The sequence below is a fragment of the Mastacembelus armatus genome, chromosome 18 (assembly GCF_900324485.2).
Source record: "Mastacembelus armatus chromosome 18, fMasArm1.2, whole genome shotgun sequence".
Classification (NCBI taxonomy): Eukaryota; Metazoa; Chordata; class Actinopteri; order Synbranchiformes; family Mastacembelidae; genus Mastacembelus; species Mastacembelus armatus.
In genome coordinates, this window is record NC_046650.1 from 1,901,010 (window position 1) to 1,918,752 (window position 17,743).

The following is a 17,743-nucleotide window of genomic DNA, read 5'->3' on the forward strand; positions in this document are numbered from 1 at the left end:
TTAGGATAAATTGACGGACTCAGAATCCTCGCATCAAGTATAAATTTAACTTTCATCATGTTGCCAAAAAAGAGTCATAGCATCTCTTGCCTACACACATCCCAACCCTAGTACATAGTAACAATAGTGCATAGCAACCATAATGCATGTCATCAGTGCTTGTCCCTTAATATTGCTCGCACTTACAGTGTGTGTCCTGGGATGGAGTCAAATTCCCTGCCTGAATTAATGTTTCAGTCTGCCCCTTGTTTCCTGCTGTGGCTGTATGTGTTAAAACGACAACTCCAGACTAATTCTGGACATGATTGTCATGACACTGTCTGGAGTAGAGGGTGACACGGGAGTGCATTTTCAAACCTCTCCCATCCCACTCCCACAAAAAAAAAAAAAAAATCCCAGCCCATCCCAATCCCATGAAAAACTGGGGGAAAAATATCGTCCTGTCCCAATCCCAAAAGAATGAATCCATTCTCTTCCACTCCTGTATGTTTTTTTTTTTTTTTTGGGTTGGAATCTGTCACAGTAAAGTGACAGACAGTAAATACAGCATGCCCACCATATTTAATAAAAATCCAAAATGTAGTTATTTTGAACCCTCCTACCTCAGCAATAGCAAACGGTCTTAGATCCTGGCTGCACATATGAGTGATCATGTCTGTGAATCTCGACTCAACGGTCACTGGAACCTTGCGCTTCATGAATGAAGAAATTGCCAGTTAACTTGAGCGGGCTGGTTTGTATGTGTGACGCTGAAGTCCACTTGTGCCTGAGTTGCAATGATATTTTAAAATGTGTCTTCATGTCTTGCAGCTAGCGTATGGCGTTTTCATGCTGTCTCTCTCAACTCTTAAAAATTTTTTGAGTACTTCAGAACACCCAGAAATTTCGGTGAGCACAATGGAGGAATCATTTTCCGACAACAGTCAATGCAGCCTGGCTTTCATGTCTAACTCAATTTTCTTCATGGGAAAACCTTCTTCTCTTATACTATTGGTGGTTAGCATTGGCATACCAACTTGGTGTATTATCGCCACCAACAGTTACGGGTGTGTGGAGCACGTCATTTACTTAACCAGCTTCACCAAAGCAAACAGGAGGAGAGCATACAGAGATAGGGCAACTAGAATTGAGTTCAAAATGAAAATATATAGTTTATTTATATAAAAGGTATTTGTGTATAAAGTTGGGTATCATAGTGTTATTACGATTCCTGGTCTCGTTCACTCCCACTGACATTTTTTCCTGTCTTGTCCCAGTCACGTAATTATTTGTGATTTTGTTTCCCATCCCGTGGAATTCCCAAAAAAAAGTCAGCCTCTAGTCGGGAGTTTAAGACTGAAAACCATGGAGGTTAAGTGTGACATGGTCTTATGCCAATGTCTTAGAGTCAGTGTGGACCAACATCAGATAAAACAGATGCCCCTCTGTTAATTAATGCAAGTCAATTGACCTGAGAACTGTAAACATTTTACTGGATTGCTGATTGTCTGACCATATAACAGAAAAACCAGAACAGGAAGGCCTCACCACTATCCACAGAACAGTGGAAACATTGTTTAATTTTGAAAAACATGACTCACTCTTCTCAGCTTCAGCCATTTTTGTCTCTGCAGCTGCTCACCGTGTCACCATGTGCTGCCGAAAATAGCCACATCACTAGATCCAACTAATTGATAAATACATTTCTTGCCAACTATTTTAATAATCTATTTTTCTCTATTTTATATTATTTATCGATAATATTTATTAGTTGTTGCAGCCCTACTTTTAAGTCTAGTTCCCATTAGTCAAATGTAGTCTGTGAGGTATTTGTATCATAGGATGGACCTTAGAAAGTGCCTAGTGTTTTCGTTTAGGTTTCTCTAGCTTTCTACTTTCATTACATAAGTAAAGACACTAAAGTGGAAGTGAAAGCAATGCTGTTGAAATACTGATACCTTGCTCCCATTGCTTTCTTGGCCTGACAGATCTCTGTAAGCTGTGAGCACCCCACTTTGGCTCATTGAATAGAACAATAATAAGAGGCTCCCTGTATGTGTCCTTATCCATCCGCCCCCCACCTCCACTTCTCCATGATCCTCTATTCCTCTTCAAGACAAGACTTGCTTAATTTTAGCAGCTTTGACACACATTTGACATAGATTAATTATAGAGGCCTTTTGTGTCATTTAGCGAGTCATATATGAACACACACAAACACACAAGCACACTGGAAGAAGCAATTATTCAGAGAACCCTTACTTCTACAACAGATCTTCTCCATCTTGGGCAACCCACTGCTGCCTGCCCTTCCTCATCACTCACACCTCTTCTACCATCCTGAGCATCACTTAGTCCTCCTGCCCTCTCTCTCCAAACCCTCTTGGGCCTGAGACATGATTGCCTCTTCCTGTAAAACTCCATCCACTCGCTCCTTTCCTGCCCCTTCTTCGTGTTGCTTGACTGATCGAGAGAAATTGCACCGGAGATGACTGTGACTCCTTCAACAATTTCATGGCCTACTTTCCCTCGGATAAGAAAAACATTCAAAAAAAAAAGAAGGAAGAGATGAATGGTCCAGAGTCAGTCCATCAGTCAGTCGTCACTGCAGCTGGAAAGCTTCATCCTGGAACCATTTTTCTTTTTTTTGTTTTCTAATTTTGCAGTGTTAGTAGATATGTGATTGAACATTTACTTTGCTTAGACATGGCATGGAACATTTTTTACACTGTAGGCAGATGAATTTACCTGTTTCAGGGTTAGGTCTGTGCTGGGACAACTGAGCATGACTTGGTTTTTTTCTCTGACCTTTTGTTGGTTTGATAAAATATACTGAAGCATGAACCACATTCAGTTCTAGTTTCAGGACCAGCCAGTGGTGAGGAATCTTTTTTTTTGCAAAGAAAAATGATGAAACTCAAAGAAACTCATGCTTTTATAGTGAGTGTCATACCAATTAAATGGTAGTGGTTTTCAGAGAAGCCAAAAAGGAGATCCCATGTCACCACCAATGCAGAAGGTTGTACAATGATTACAGTATGTCACTGTGTAGCAAATACTGGATGATCTGGACTGACAGAGAATTTCAGATTGCACTGACAAACTTTGCCACTAACGACATGGAGGTGAAATAGGAGCATTGTAATGTATTAGCCTGACAGTCAGACTAAGTTTTCCTGTTATTTTATGTTATTCATTCAGTTTGACATCACTCATCCTGTGATAGATGGCAAACAAAGCTTGGAGTGAGTCTGTTTCTTTTCTGCAGGTTGGTTTTATTTGACGAGATTACATCATCTGTCTTCCTCAGTGTTAATCCATTTGGGGTTGTCTGGTAACTCTGTGGGTGGTGTCCAGGTAGGAAGCTAAGAACAAGGGCTCATGGGAGATTGAGATCATTTGACTGAAGACGCTGCTACACCATTTTAGGGCAGCCATTGTGCAATATTGCAGCTTTAATTGTGTTTTTGTGTTATTAAATGAAAATGGCATTAATTGAGGGTAACCTAGCGTTATATAATGCATGAGATTAGCTGTTGTAGAGCATCGTGGCAGCCCACAGTCACATCAAAGATCTGAAGAGCGCATACATCAACACATCTTTGTATGTTTACTGTTCATAACCCTGTATGATAATCACTGCCTCTCAGGAGGAAAGTGGGGATTGTCAGGGCCCTCTCGTCATATTCTTAGCTTGTAGATTAGACAAGCTTTGATCCATGTAACAAGCTCTCCTCTGGCACAGTGTGTGTTAGCTCTGCTTCACTAGAGCACAGAGAGGGCCTGGGCTTGGAGCTCCATCTGATGCATGGACGCTGCTGTCTTCATTCCCCTCCATGTCTGTCTACACCCCCAGGGATGTAAGCAGCAGCACAAGCAAATTCAACAACTGTTCTCCTTTCTTGCGCTGTTTCTTTGACTTCCTCTTTTTTATCTATCTGTTGTTTCTCACCACTGATTTGTTGTTTCCTTTTTCTTTACCTCTTCCTATGTTTCTATGCTAGTGTCGTTTAGTATCTCTGAAATTATCTTATCATCAAGCTAAGCCTGAACAAGACTTTTCTAACTTCTAAGCCTCTGATTTCTCAAACTCTTGTCGTTTGTCCATTTAACCATTTGTCTTAATCACCCAAGTCCATTTTCCACCTTCTGTATCACTGTTTAGAATGTGGTATACCAAAAAATTAAAATTGACTGTCACTAAAACCTGATTAAATATGTCACTACATACAGTTTAAGTCTGGGGATAGTAAATGCAGCTTTATATTATACATCTATTTGCTTTTTAAGCCAGTGGGGGTGCAGGATAAAGATTATAGCTTTATAACCATAACCTCGACAGATGTAGAGTAGCAGCCCAAAATGACTCACAGCACCAACACAAAGATCGACAAATACAGCTGAGGGAACATGAGGATTTGTAAACTGTTTGATCAGTAAATGTGCAGATATCCCACAACAAACTCAGTAAGCAGACCCTCTGAATCAATCATTTTGAAGAATTGAGTCTGATATGTGATCCCAGAGATAAGAAGACATGCAGTGAAGTGGAAAAGGAGATTATTTTCCAAAAGATAGTGTGGTCATTTGATATTTTTAGATACTAGAAAATAATCAAGATAATGAAATGTTCTTCTTTGTTGCATATAAACTTTCCACAGGGATATTCAATAGCAAGAACCTCTTCCTTAACCTGTTATGCCATGGGCTATTTTTAAGACTACTGCTCAAAAATGACATAACCAAAATATTTGTTTACATAAAAACAACATATGATCAGAAAACAGCAAAGGCAAGACAAAATTCATAATCATCACTTCATAATTTGACATTTATTTCTGCAATTCTTTGGCTTGGCTTGAGTTTTACTGGTAGAAAAATAGGACATGTTTTAGGTCTTGCACCTTCATCTTGTTTTTGGTATGTGGCCATTTGACTTCTCGTTGTTTGAATTATGTTTAGTTTTCCTACACTTTGTTTTGATGAGCTTTTAGCGGACTCAATGTGGATGTATAGAATGTGTGTATTGCTACAAATGTCTTGCGTATATCGTCGTAAAAACAAAGATGGAATCCGGCTGCCCCGGAAACCCGGTTGAATAAGAATTAAATATGAAAGATCCTGGCTTTTCAATCTGGCAAGACAGTGGATACTAGTGACTGACAGAACATACCACATGAGAGGTACACTTCAACCAGTTTACTGATAGCTACATGTTTGTACAGGCATCAGGAACACAACCCAGACTTAGCGCTCCAAGCATGTACAATGTTACTTTAGCTTTGATTCCATTGTAAGGCTAGCAGGCATGCAGTGTTACTTCAGATCATCCTGACAGACAATTAACAGTTAACTGGTGTATCACTTTCACATATAAACCAATGTCAAGGTCATGCTGTGACTATAACGTGAATTTTTAGACCGCTGGTCGAGCAAAACAAGGTATCAAATTCGACTCTGGAAAATTTGATTTCATTTTTCACTATTTTGTGCTTTTATGGACTCATCAACTTTTTGAAAATGAACAAAAACATTGAAATACTAGGTTGACAGATAATCAAAGTAGTCCTATGTTGCAACACTAATTTGGTGTTTGCTTACCTTTTCCACAAACTGAAAATGTGATCCAAAATTCTTTCACGGCCATTCAGCTTTAAATTAGTAGCAGTTCAGAAGCTTGTTGACTGTGTTACCTGCATGGTGAACAATATCATGCTCCTAATGGACTTTAATGCTTTTAAACCCACTTTAAGCCACAAGTTCCTGGTGAACTCCTTTATTTCAATGACCTGACCTGATCTCTCCCCTTAACCTGACAGGAGGAGTACCCAGTCAGAGGGGAAATAGTGCTCTCATCCGATGACCTCCAACTGGTGCTACAAGTTGAACGTAATCAGTGAGTATTCCTTCTTTCATGCCATCTTTATTGCCTTACCACCTTTAATAACCTCTTTTGGTGGACCTGAGAATTGTGGAATTAATTGGGAGACAGAGAATGCACAGTGAAGTGATATTAGAAGGAGGCAGCAAAAAAAAAAAAACTCCACTTATGCCTCTTTTCTGTCCTTTGCCAGCGCAGCTGAGGTTACTAAATGTTTTACCATCTTCAGTGCTTATTATAGATTGAATGGATGGTTAAGATATGAATGTGTCAGTGTTAATAGCAGATGCTAGCGAAATAGTCCAAAACAAGGTTTGAGCTTGCTTTAAAAAGAATACGTTGATAAGAGTGGGGTCAGCTGGTCAGTACAGAAGCTGTGAAATGCTGATGCTGAAAGCAAGTGAAACATCTGATTGCAATGGAGAGTTGCAAATCCACATTTTACTCATGGTTTTAACTATAGACATTTGGAGTTCTTCATATTTACTAATGTTGCCAATAGGGTTAAATTACCGAGAATTCACACTGAAAGTGAGATGTGAAGTGCTCCTACATGTAATGAGCATATTATGATGTACCTTTTTTTGTCATTAGCTATTACAGTACAAACCTAGCTTTTCAATTTTACAAATAGGATAAAAAATTACAAAGAGGAATGTAGACCTCACAGCTTTCTTTCAGTATTTATGTGTGTAATTTAAAGTACACACATGGCTGTCGTATTGTAGTACATTTTGTTACAGTAATGCGGGTTTGTTGTGAAGGAATGTAACTTCAAGAGGGATGAATGAGTAAAAGACACTTCAGTGGGCTGAACATTGAAGCATAGTTCAGTATTTGTCAAAGCAGTGTACACATGGTGGATGCATAGGATCTCAGTTGCTTGGAAACAGATTGATGACTTTGAATTAAGGAGACAAATAAAGGAACTGACAGTTCCAGGCAGACAGACAGAAAAAGTAGAAACCCTCATACATTGGGAACATACAAGAATCAGGCAGTGTGATAAACGAGATAGAACCATATAAAGAGTTGAGTCTGAGCCAGTGAGTCACAGTGTGCAATACATGACAGTGAGCTGGCAGAGTCTGTGTTTTCTTTAAACCAGCCATTGATTTCCAGTGAAGTTTGGTCTGGACCAGCAAAATGTAGGTCAGAGAAAGAGACACACATTTTAGGGAAACAGTTGCTCTGTTGAAGGAGGAGTTTCTGGGAATGTTACTGGGTCTCTTCCAATGGGACAAGACTGGAACATATCCAACATGCAGCACAATGTTTGAAGGGACCAAGACCATTCTGAACACATACACACACACACACACACATATATATATATGTGTGTGTGTGTGTATGTGTGTGTGCGTGTGTGCGTGTGTGTGTGTTTGTGTGTGTGTGTGTGTGGAAAAATCCCCACTCGGGGGATCTCCCAATGGATCTCCCGATTGAGCCACTCACTCATTTTTAACCTTGTTCACTGGGGTTACTTGTGTAGTTGCACTCCAACGGTTCCCTATTCTCAGCTCTCGTCCAGGAATGTCTCAAATTTGTTTTATTAAACTTCTGGACCGGCGCATAGTCTGACAGTGGCTCTGTAGATTTTATCCTGGTACTTCCCAGCAGTCATGGTACTGTTGGCTGTTGGCTTTGAGATGGCGCTCTGTGTCCTCCAAGAATATGCCTCCTGGCAATGCTCAATGATGTTATACGCAGCATAATGTGAGTGTGAACCTGTTCTCATCTTTACAAAGAATTAAGAGCTAATGGTGGATTTAATAATTCTCACATTCTCTGATGTCCAGGCCACTTATAAGGCAAAGAAAGTCCAGAGATTTAAAATAAAACATAAAAATTTTCACTAGTGTTGTTGAATGTTGTACAGAAGTTATGTCACTATAGCAACCATCAACCGGCAACATTCCTACTGGCCGTGTGAATCCTAACTCTGTAAGTCTTGGGTCCATTTCTCAATGGGGTAATTACTTAGAACGCAAACTTACGCCTAGTCTGAAAGCACCTCTTTTTAACAGCTGGTCTAATGTTATCTCCTCCATGCTGAGACTGTGCTGGGAGACTACCAGTAGTGACACAGACAATAGCTATATATACTGTATATACTGTATAAAGTCCCATTATAATAATAGAAGTATTTTATTAATACAAACCCCTAAGGAATTATGGCTGTATTTACACCCTGCAGTAATTGCCACCATCCCCAGTCATCTCATCACAATGAAAAACATGTTTTGAAAACCATGTCATAAAGTTATGATCTTACATGATAAAATAAATTTTGGTAATAGGAGAAAACATTGTCACAGTAAAAGCATTTCATTATCCAAGCAAAAATGTCTTTATTTAACAGAACTTTTTTTAATATATTTAGGCCAACTTGCAAAAGGGCAAATTTGTTATCACAGCAAGATCTTTTACTGTTAGTGTAAAATCTATTAAACTAGCTCATACTCAGAATATTCTTTACTCTTAGTATCATTAGTGGGAACTATTGTAATTAGAACATTGTCTGCTGTTAGACACAGATTTTCAGCATTTTGTTGCCATCTTTTTAGTTCTCTGTCCATATGTCAGCCATCAGTACATTCTCTAAGATTTTGACAATCCTTTAGACTTTCCTGTTTTCAGGAAGGGAACCTTTTAGGTCACTGTTATTTTTATGAAAACAATAAAAATATAAAACAGAAGAGGTTGTGTTTGTTTGATGTAAGGCTGGTCATGTCTGTGCTGAATGGACTATCCAGAAAATATAGATGACACAGGATGTATTGAGAATGAATCACATTTGGCTTTCATGATATGGTGTTAGTGGAGCAGGGCCTTGGGGCAGCTGGAAAACTTAAGAGTTGAATGTGAGTGTCTGTTTCAGTGCTCCTGCTATGGTCTGATATGCTTCACAATCACTTTCATGTGAGCACTTTGACTAAGATCCATAATATGCACTCATTTGAAGGAGGTCGGGCTATTATATCTATTATATCTGTTTCACAGATTACATCAACTTCTGTAGAGATGTTGTTATACCTCACTGATTCTTGAGAGTTGGGACATAATGTTTTACATGGAGGTCATCTGCCTGATTAAAATCAAGAAATGATTCAATCAATCAAGAAAGGCTCAAAAATGTCCAACATGAGATGAAGAGGAAATTAAGGCAGGCTAAGGAGGACTACAAAAACAAAATAGAGAGAATTCTATAGCACATCAACATCAGAGAGGTGTGGACGGGAATTAACTTCACTGGCTTCAAAAAATGAGCAACCAGGCACTAGTGGGTGATGTGGACAGAGCCAATGAACTCAACAAGTTCTTCAACAGGTTTAACACTAGTGCACATGCCCCAGCCTGTCCAGCCATACCCCCTCATTCTTCCTCAATGTCTCCTCCTCATTCTTGTCTTCCACCTGTGTGCATCTCCACAATTGCAGTAGCAGTAGTGAGGCTGCAGCTACAAAGACTGTGCCGTGGGAAGGCAGCTAGCCCTGATGTTGTATGTCCAAGACTGTTTAAGGACTGTGCTGCCCAACTGTGCTAGCCTCTACAGAGCATCTATAAACTGGGTCTACAGTTGGGAGAGGGTCCAGACTCTGTGGAAAACACCTTGTATTGTCAGTGCTATTGTGTTTTAATGAAGCCCAGGTGACAATATTTTTGCTGATAAAATTGGAGACAACATATGGTTGTTACAGTAAGATTTGAAATGAGTGTTCACAAAGATTTTTAAATTCTAGCTAACTGTACTGTTACTAAAATAGTAAACACTATTTTAGTAACAGTAGTTGTGCTACAAGTTTAGTAGATCTTTGACTAGATACAGTGGGTATGGAAAGTATTCAGACCCCTTTAAATTTTTCACTCTTTGTGTCATTGCAGCCATTTGCCTAAATCAAAAAAGTTCATTTTATTTCTCATTAATGTACACTCAGCACCCCATCTTGACAGAAAAAAACAGAAATGTAGAAATTTTTGCAAATTAACAGGTTATAATGATTTATCTGGTGCTGTACCTGAATATTTGAGTATTCACAAAACACAGTTTATGGCCAAAAGTTGAAACTATTACAGACATAACCTCTGGTTACAATACAAATCAGTGAGAAAATTTTCACCAAAGTTACACACAATGCTGTAGGTCTTACCAGTGAAACCATCGGCTTCTCTTTGCAAATAATTATGTAGCCACAGAAGCATGGACGGACAATTATTTCTTATACAAAAACACTTTGAAAAGAGGGAAGCTAATTGCTCTGGTAAAATAGAGTATATTACCTTGATATTTACATTCATACACAACCTAACTGAATGGGTAGAAATTTACAAAAGACAGTGCTAACAAACCTGTTATAGACAGTAGTTTAACCTTTCGGTGTGTACGTGTCTGTGTAATAATTTTTATTACATTAATTATTATGTATGTAGGTGAAACCTCCCCAACCAATCAATGCCTATATCCCACCAAAGAAAACATAAGACCAGTGCAATCATAACTCAGCCCCTGATCATTTCAGTTGCTAAAAACAGCTCTGAGTTTTCCTGAGATACTATTAATCCAAGGAGAAGAGAGCTGTCATCACTGAGAATAAAAGCACAGTCACATATTCACTGTTGCCTGTCAGGCTTCTGGAACCAGTCAGAGCCATTGTCTCTGACATTGTAGCATTAGACAGCTGGCAGCACACAGGAAGATTGTGCTGCTAACTGTCTTCTTTCCTTTTTCTCTTGAGAAGTAAATCACGCTTGAAACTGAACATTTTAAAGAGGTTGTTGTTGCAATTGCACCCCCTGGATGAAACCCCAAGATGTATTTGCTCTGACGAAAGCCCTTTTCTCATCCAGCAGGACATAATACAGCATAATACAGCAAAACTAATTGGTAATGAAAATGACACTAGGAAAAAAAAATAGAATAAAATGAAAAATATAATTAGTTTAGAAATTGAACTGACACAGTTTCACTTATTTAATTTAAGAAAACTTATCTGTGTGTGTGTGTGTGTGTGTGTGTGTGTGTGTGTGTGTGTGAATTCTAATTGTACAAGCAAGTATAAAGAATTAAGCAAACATGTACATTATTAAAGAAGTGCCAACTGGGTAATAATCATATATTAAATATTGATAGCATGAAAACACTGTGCCACATCATTCATTGAGTTTGCTCTGGCTGGTGGTGCTCAGCAGCTTTATCTCCTCACCTCGGTATATCTCACACACACAGCTGAGGAAACTGGCATTGCACTTAAAGACCACATTTAATTTTAATTGCAAATTTTCTGTTGAGAGTTAGTAGATGAAGTGTAAGCGCTCTTTATGTTAATGAAACCTTGATTACACTGCCACCCTGGGATGATACGGAGTGTAATGGGCAATATATACTATCCATTGTGCATGGTGATGAGGCAGACCCTTGCAAATGTGTCTAGTTGATCTAAATGTATTGCTGAACTCCAAGCAGCAGACCTGACAAGGTGTTAATTAGGACTTGAGTCTTTCGAGAGTCTGACTTCACAAAGACAAGTTTAGAGGGAAACTGCACTTCTTAAGCACTCTCATGGCAGCAGCTTTTATTATCGCAGTTCCTTCATTGATTTTTCCCCAGGAACTAGTTTGTTTGAACTTGGCTGTAGCCCAACAGTGTCTCTAGTTTAATAGTGATTAAAATCAATAATGAGCTTTGTTGGGTTAATCTGCTCTAATCCAGCTCAGGATGTCAGTGGAGACGATGACTGGCACCTTCAAGCCAGCTATGCCCATCTACTTTCTGAAGGAAGATCCCAAGAAAAACACTGAGATTTGAAACCACTTCAGCTGGCAGAATAAAGGGGTGAAGGGAGTGAAGGAAAAAGAGATGAAGGAGCTGAGGGGCAAGTGACGTATGAGTCCGTACCAGGAAATAAATTGTCTTTCAAAGGCAATGTAGAGTGTGGGAAAGATAGAGACACTGCAAAGGGTTAGAGAAGCTCACAAAAAAAAGAATAAACCTTCAGCGAAAGTTAGTCCTCGAGGTCAAGCAGGGTAAGGATCTGGAAGAGGAGAAGTAGATATAAAAACAAAGACAGAAAACAGGTGGTGGTGGTGGTGGTGTGAGCCTGGTCCTGCCAGACCTGAGTTCACTGCAGACTGTACTGATTCCTGTTTGGAATGTGTTGAGGAAGTTCCAGTACAGCTGTTGTGCAGTCCAAAAACATATTTAGTCCACATTTCTGCATGGTTGTGCACACACACACACTGATATCTGATACATGTACAGTGCAGTGTTTGTATCCCTAAAGAAAGTGTAGCCTCATCTGTCAAAGAGTGACCTTCTGTAAATGAATGAGACAGACCACAGACCATGACTAAGGCTGAGTCCTTGAGGACTTTGCTGCCATCTTGTATCTTACTTTACACCTTAAGTCCAGGATGACTTATTGTCAGCACAAGTCACGCTTCACACAACGTTTCCATATCTTCAGGCAGCTCACAACAAAATTTTAAGCACACTATACAGGTTCTTAAAACTGTTAAAATGTCTAAACGTTTTCATACTTGTTAATGGTTAAATTACACAAATGCACACTGCTGTTTTCAAATTTAGAAATGAATTATTTTAGCTTTCAGAGTTTCTCTCTGTGAGTTTTCCCACATCCATTTTATGTATTTATTTCATTCACTATGGTAAAATTTTAGTATGCCAATATGCTTTCAGCTTTTTAGGCTGATTGTTGCCTTGAAAATGGCCTTGAATATTATTTGAACTGACACTGGAAAAGCTCAGCCAGAGCTGATGTTTATTTGAAATTTTGCGTTTCACATTCTCTTTACATGGCATTTTCCAGATCCTATTTCTGTACAAATCTAACTGGGTTTGATTTGGAAAATTATGTGCAGAGTGTTGGTCTAATTGGTCTTTCTGTGAAATGATTGGCCTTTCTAGTGGTCATGGTAATTGCATTTGAGTCTGTATAATTTTTGAGATCTTTTGCTTAAATTGTAATGATGCTGTTAAATGCTAAAAAAGCACATTTACTATACTCTAGGGCAGAATGGAACAGAAAAAAAAGAAAAAATGAAGTCAGGGGATCAGGTTTTAATGGTGAGGAACTCTAAATACCAGATTAATGAAAACAAACAGGTGGCATACTCGTCAAGAGCAAGGGTGTAGTCCCCAGCTGCATTGCTTCTGTCCCCAGTTGGCTAGAGCAGGCTATAATTTTGATTGTTGATTAACCAATGGAAGTGGCATGGCTCTAGGGATGGCACTGTCAGTTGGTCAGTCAACCCCATTTGTCAGAAGTGAAATTTCTAAACAACTGTTGGATGGATTGCCATGATATTTTGTACAGACATCCATGGTTCCCTACAGACTTTTCCTCTAACTACACCATGAGATTGAAATTTGTGGTTTTAAGTGAAAACATATTGGATGGTTTCTTATGACATTTGGCTCAGACATTCATATTGTCTTGTATTGTATTGTATTGTAAACACTTAATCCTCAGACTTTTTCTCTAGCATCATTATCAGGTCAAAATACTTTTTTATGATCAAATAGCTACAAAACTAATGAAGAAATGGAATTCCCATTAGCCTCAGCTGTACTTTGTGTCAAAATGGCAACGTATTTCCCTAAGATAATAAACACGGTAAAGTGTGAAATTGTTACGAATGATGACGTGTTTCATTGATGGGGTTAGGCTGTCCTGCTGTAGTGTGTAATTGCAGCCCGTCTTTGGGCCCCAGATGCTGGCTGTTTTACCAGATCTCTCTCAGGTCCATGGAGAGCTGCATAATTACATTAAATGAGTTTTTTCTTTTTTTTTTCCAGAGGTCATTAACTTAGTTTAACTCTACCTCAGGCCTGCTGAAACTGTAATTACAATTAAAGTATTTATATTTGCCATACAGTGCACAATAAAAAGGCAGCAGTGTTTTGATGTAGCTGGGGGAAATAGCACCTAAAGCCTGGCTGCTATCATTTCTTTGTTCTTGTTCTTGACTGTTGCATCTCCCAACAGTCTTTAGCCCTCCTGTGTTTCAGTCTTTGGAACTCAGCTAACTATGCTCAATTCAAATATACATAAAACTTCAATTACACCTTTTTGACTTTTTTCTTTTGGCGTTGTTAGGCACTGAGCCTGCTTTCATTTAAAAAGAATATTTGCATTCTATTACTTTCACTTCCATATAGCGAAACAATTTATGGCTGCCCTTCACTTTATTTAGCTTAGGCTAGGTTTAGCGTGTGTTCACTGTATATAATTCATTATGGTATGGTTATGCAATCAAAAATATGTAATTATGGGAATAGCTATGACTTTTTTTTCTTTTCACTTGTTTCTGTAAACAGTAGAGAGGCAAACCCTCTCCATGCCCCTCACCTTGCCCCCTGGTGTCAGATGTTCATCAGCACATCTCAGTGCCGCTGGTGTTGTAAACAATCCCTGGGGCCAGGACTGGGTGCAGATAAAGTGGACTGAAGGAGTTGGCCATGGCCAGCAGCAGGGCTTTTTCTTAAACCAGTTCTGTCTGAGTAAATAAGCAGAGGGGTGGGGGAGCAAATGGACGAGGAGAGAAGATTAACAACCGATGGCAATCTGAGAGAAGCATGTGAGCAGTGTGTGTGCTTCCTCATGTCTCTTTCTGTCTCTAGGGCAATAGGTCACTTTCTCTGGCTCAGTCTAACCCTCCCCTCTGTTACTTACCAATATCTCTGCCAGCTCTTGGAAGTAGTTCACTTGTAGACATAACTAACAACTTGCTTGGTTTTCTTGTGTTCTTTCAGGTCGCTAATAAATACTCTTTCTACTACAGAGCAAAAAGATATAAAGGGTGCAATCACATTGAAACACCAAACACTATAAAAGTCAGAGACAGGGACTATACAGTATATTAAAATGACTTTAGTGCTGATTTTCTAGTAAATTTTCCTACAGTTTAGCATGATGATAGAGTGTTGTGGACTATGCCTGTATTCCTATATGGTCATAATACAACTGCTCTATGAAACTACTGCCCAACAGAGGTCCATTATACAAAAAACGGTCAAAATAGCCCCATAAAAGAAGATACTGTCTGAGTCCACATAATTCAACATGTATAGTAATGAGTTGGCAGCAACAACTCTGCAGCCATCTGTAGTACCTGGGCTCACTGCAGGGGTCTCAGAAATATGCAGACAACCTTGTCAGTGTCAGCACAAATACTGCAAGAAATCTGTCCTGAATGTGGAAAACCTATGATAAGATGAACCTTTATTTGTCCCACAGTGCGGAAATTTCAAATGTTACAGCAGCAAAAGAGAAATAGCAGCAATACTGTAAAAAATAACAGTGAAGGTAATTATATGTGAATTATGATTAAAAAATATAGGACATATTGCATTCTAGTGTTATTGAGTATTTACCCTGTGAATTTATGTTGGAAAAGGTTTTACACATGGTATTGACTGGAACATAAGCTGATCTAGGTGATTTTAGATAAATAGCACAGAGATTTTCAGAGAATAAGATCATCATGTCATCTTACCCTTTCAACCCTGTAAAAGATTTCTACAATTTTATAATTAATCTAGCATAACGTGTCAGAAGAGCACATGAAATATAGAAAGAAGCACAAAATAGCCCACTTTATTGCCACGGGACATTGATGTCTAGTGCTGATTCCTGGTTGAATATGAAACATGCATCCTGTTTGGACAGTGTGACTAATATTGCCTGCTCACAAGGTGATGGACTGCATACCTAAATCTCCCTGTTGGGTCATAATGTAAAAACAAATCGAAGATGCAGTTTATTTAAATCTGGTTGCATTTTGTGTATTTGGGCAGACATATTAGGTATGAAAAGCCAAATTGAAACTAGGGTAGGTTTAGAAATGAATTAAGAAAACATTATTCAGAATTCAGTTGACATTTTTAATGACATAAATAACAGTTCAGAGCCTTCTGTTTCACTCCATGAGACATTTAATAAACATGAATCTAATACTGTTCGTGTTTTAAGCCCTAAAGGTTGCAGTTTTGATGGTTTTGTTTACTCTGAATGGTGACAAAGTTTTTAGACAGCTGAGATTACAGACAAAATACTTGGAAAGATGACACTAGAACAGAGCTTTGATGCATTTTGTGGATATGGAAAAAAACAAGCTTCAAAGACATAATACCCGATCTGCATTGTATTTAACTGTTAAAATCATGGGAGTGTTCATGTTTGGGTGCTTTTAAGTATATCATTTGGTCAGTAACGATTTAAAATCATTTTGTTAGCAGTGCTTATTGTTAACATTTTTCTTGTTATAACGCACTATCTTGGCATAGCCTAAATACTGTACAATATACTACCAGGAACATAAAGCTGACCAAATAGAAGAAGCTTTGTCGGTGTTATACCATTACTGGGGGAATGGGCTTTAACAATATGCTGTCTGATGGGTCAGCCTAATCAGTTTCAAAATTAGCTTTGGGTTATATAGAAAAAATATTTTAAAAATATAAGTACCACTAAATTGATCCAAAAAAATGTTGCTGTACCTCTCCCTTCCCCACAGTCCCTACGGCCCAAACAAAGGACACAGCAGGAAAAGACTGTCCTCTCCCCACAGCTGTAATCTGCAGCTCCAAAACACACCATAAAATCATGTCAGCCGTCATCATGACTTAAAGTGTTGTGAACCTGCAGCGGCACTAAAAAGAACAGGATTTCTTCTACAGCAGAGGAAGAAAAAAATTGAAAATACTCAACTGAAGTATAGACTGAAGAAGGTATGATGCATTCTACCTGAAGCTCTTGTCCAGCTCCCTCCCTCCACCATCACACAGGCTTCAACTGGTTTTGTTTTTGTTCTACAGAAAATAGGGATTCATTATTTGTTTTGTTGGATTCACAACACACATGGAGTAACAACTAAAGACATTTTTCCTTCCCCCAGTTTTAGTGTGGTTTTTGTTCTTTGTGCAGACAGGAAGTGTTTTATCATTTAAATAGTCATCCTTAAATTATCCAAAATAAGTGGCTGGTGACATGCATATCAAGATTTAAGTGTTGATTTTCCACATGATACTTCAAAAATACTGATAAATTGACTGAGGTCAGAGGTGTTTTCTGTGTCGTAGGATATTGTGGCTTGAGACCAGTTTCATAATGCATGTTAGAGTTTGTAGTAAACCTCATCCTTGCAGACGTATTGTCACACCTTTATCTGACTGACACAGCTGCTGTGTTTTAGAGAAATGGGGCATCACTTCCAGGCAATGAACCGCTGTAAGGTGCAGATACTAAAGATGTTGTTCTAACACATGCTGGCAAGCACGTTGACACTTCTTGCAACTCAGAATCAAGGCAAAAGACAACAGCAGCTCAACGGCAATTGAAACTGGTTTGTGACTAAAAGAAGAAACGACACCTTTCAGCTTTCAGTTCTCACTTCCTTTTTTGCCTTAGAAACATTATTACTTGGTTTACTGGCAATATCGGTTTCTATTCAAGACTTGTCTTATGATGCTGTGTGCTTCTAGATCTGTCTTACAGATAACTAAAATATAAAATCTAATGTTTTTATATCTTTTTTTAAAGGCATCTGAATAAGATGTGGTTAGTGTGGTTGTGATTTTTTAAGTAAATGTTAAACACTGAAATTCATAGACAGTCCTTTTTGTTGCCAACAGTAGAGTTAGACTGGGAGAGAGATAGATAAAGGAATATTTGCAAAGATGTTTTTAGGTTACAGACAGTATTACTGAAGAGTCTTGAAGATTGTTTTCAATAAGTCCATAAATGTTTTTTTTGAGTGATCTCAGAGTAGCTAATCATATGGTGAAGCACTCACCATAGTTTTCATCATTGAACAGAGTTTGCTGTGTTGTCATTGCCATGTGGTTAAAGCTAGCAAGACTGC

The 17,743-nt window shown here is 38.6% G+C and overlaps 1 protein-coding gene across 1 annotated transcript in view; it reads left to right on the plus strand.

The window, feature by feature from the left end:
- The window catches only part of adam19a (ADAM metallopeptidase domain 19a), a 178,130-nt gene that overhangs the window by 70,064 nt on the left and 90,323 nt on the right, over positions 1-17,743 (plus strand). The window contains exon 3 of the mRNA XM_026333492.1: positions 5,799-5,875. Coding sequence (XP_026189277.1) covers positions 5,799-5,875 — 77 coding nt within the window. The remainder of the gene's footprint in view (positions 1-5,798; positions 5,876-17,743) is intronic.